The sequence below is a fragment of the Temnothorax curvispinosus genome, unplaced genomic scaffold (genome assembly GCF_003070985.1).
Source record: "Temnothorax curvispinosus isolate PA1 unplaced genomic scaffold, ASM307098v1 QBEX01010134.1, whole genome shotgun sequence".
Taxonomy (NCBI): Eukaryota; Metazoa; Arthropoda; class Insecta; order Hymenoptera; family Formicidae; genus Temnothorax; species Temnothorax curvispinosus.
Genome location: NW_020219914.1, coordinates 1 through 2,463, shown reverse-complemented (window position 1 = coordinate 2,463; position 2,463 = coordinate 1). Strand labels below are relative to the sequence as shown.

Genomic DNA, 2,463 nt, shown 5'->3' with positions numbered 1-2,463 from the left:
TCCATTCAGCATTAACATAAAAATCGTTATATAATTGTCTTGGTATTATAATCAATTTTATAATAAGTGTTTCCTCTCCGATAGCATAAACAAAATTAATTTTAGGAAATTTAAATTATTTTATCTTTTTCTGAAAGTAGAATAAAAAACGAAACTAAAAATCAAGTTCTTTTCAAATAATAGACAACTTGAATAAATTATAATTAATGTTTATAAGAACAATTTTATATTACTATTAAAAGGAATGTTTAGAGCACTGATTACACTTACATTTCCTGGTTAGCGCTTATTTTATGACATGTTGTATTTTCCAAATTTTACTTCCAAAACACCGAAAATACCTTCCAGCCTGTGATGACACCACGTATACGCCAACGAACCTGCACGGTATCGTTTTCAGAATGCATTGTGATCTTTAGGATGTCAAGCTTGACGTGTGCAAACTTCATATGACCAATGAACCTTAATAGTATCAATTGCTTCGCATAACTCACAAGTCCCCTGCAATATTTTTTAAGCATATTATGAGAAAATGAAAATACTTAATGCTAAAAACTCTCAATTGCTTTGAATACTTAATAAAATTAATTTTCGTTACTCCTCTAATATTGTTGATAAAAATTATATCATAATGGATAATAGGGACTCAATTCACAAATATTTTAGCATAACTTGCCTACAATACAAATTGCGCTACAGAACACTTTTTCGTTCTTTTCAACTTTTAAAATTTACAAGAAAGCATATGTATACGTACATACATGTGCAATTTTGGATACACCTTCCTTCTTAAAGATCTCTTCGGTATCATCTCCCTGCGGTCAATATATAGCGGCAAAATTGTATACCACATAGTTGAATATAAAATGTTCCAACGTGAGAAAACGAGAGAAAAGGACATTTATAATAGGTAATGACACACGATATGAACCACACAATAGTGTAAATTCGGGATTGGGAGAAAAAAGAGGGGGTAAAGGAGAAGAGATTCTTACAATTAGAGGCACTCTGTAGCAACTCGTATTATCTAGCACAAGAGGACCTCTTGTGCTAGACAATTATGCCTCAACAGTGTCTGACAATGAGAATTATTACATTTTGAAGACGCGAGATTGTACATTCAAAGCATCCAAATTAACGAAAGTAAAGTACAATATAAACATATTTCGGAGAAATCTTTCCGGCACTGGTACGTGTTAAAAACGTCATTATGACGTGTTAACTCGTCACACATTACGTTACAACGACGTCTCAATTGGTGTTCGAAACGTAATTGCCACGTTGCTGTGACGTAACTAACAGCCAAATTCTTGGTGACAGAAACGTTGTAGTGACGTGTATTTGCGACTTTATGTGACGGGTTAAGGACCTATTTGCAAATTAAAAATAATCAATCGGTTTTGAGAAATTAAGATTAGTTTTTATTGTATTATATATGTTAACGGTATATAATTTTATATATTAGACAAAATAAGTGATTATATATTATTTATGTGACAGAAATTGAAACAGACAATATATATTTTATTTTAAATAAAATATAACATCTATTTTATATTTCTTTCACAATAAGTATAATCATTATGTATTTTGTCTATCAATATAAATATATAGTTTACATATATAACACAATAAAAAGTAATCTCAACTTCTCAAAATCAGACGATTGTGTTTTATAATATGAATATAAAGCACCAAGAAAAGAGGTAATAAATAAAAATAATGTAAATATATGTTTTTGTTGCTATACATTAGCCTTTTATTTTCTCTTTATATCTCTTTCTCACTCAATGTTAATAAATGTTATCAAAATACGTAACACTTAAAATCGTCTAAATTATCAAAAGTATATCAACATAATAAAATATACGGTTATTATTTTAAAAATAAACAGTCTTTCTCTTAAAAAAATATTATATTATAAAGAATTGTTATATGTGTAAAAAATGTAAGTGTAAAAATAAAAATATATTCTGTACACATATATAATGCACATTATGCACGTATTGCACATATAAAAAGTAAATAAAACTAATCTTTGTACTATTTATGAAACCTTTAAAATAATTCTTATCTTTTGGTAATTATAAATGTTTAGTGTTCATCATTTGATGAACGTTCATCATTCAGTTCATCACTTTCCGAATCATCTGACGATGAGTTTGAACTTAATGGGGGCGTTTCCTCCTTTCGACATTTTTTTTCTTTCCTAAAACAAATAACAATAAGAGATATCATTACATACAAAGCGCATTGAAAAAAGGATAAAGTTCAGATTGCAGAAGATGCACAAAATATATGCATATATACATATAATAGTCATTAATATAGATACTCTTTTCCATGGGTCTCTGTTAAACTAATTTCTATTTCTATTTCAATTAATGTTATATATGTATATAAGTGTGTGTATGTATGTGTGTGTGTGTGTGTGTGTGTGTGTGTGTGTGTGTGTGTGTGTGT

At 28.6% G+C, this 2,463-nt stretch overlaps 1 protein-coding gene across 2 annotated transcripts; it reads right to left on the bottom strand.

Moving 5' to 3' along the window:
* Positions 1-235: 235 nt before the first annotated feature.
* LOC112459805 (uncharacterized protein C6orf136-like) lies at positions 236-866 on the bottom strand. Of its 2 annotated transcripts, none has more exons than XR_003041368.1 (2): positions 758-866; positions 236-501 (listed from the first exon to the last, which is right to left on the bottom strand). XR_003041368.1 is itself a non-coding variant. In XM_025024135.1 (2 exons), exons 1-2 carry the CDS (start codon positions 851-853, stop codon positions 318-320), a joined length of 276 nt encoding a protein of 91 aa, XP_024879903.1. In that variant the 5' UTR covers positions 854-866; the 3' UTR covers positions 236-317. The 2 variants fall into 2 exon arrangements, 1 of the variants encoding a protein (XP_024879903.1); XM_025024135.1 differs by having other exon boundaries at positions 762-866.
* Between the last annotated feature and the right edge of the window lie 1,597 nt (positions 867-2,463).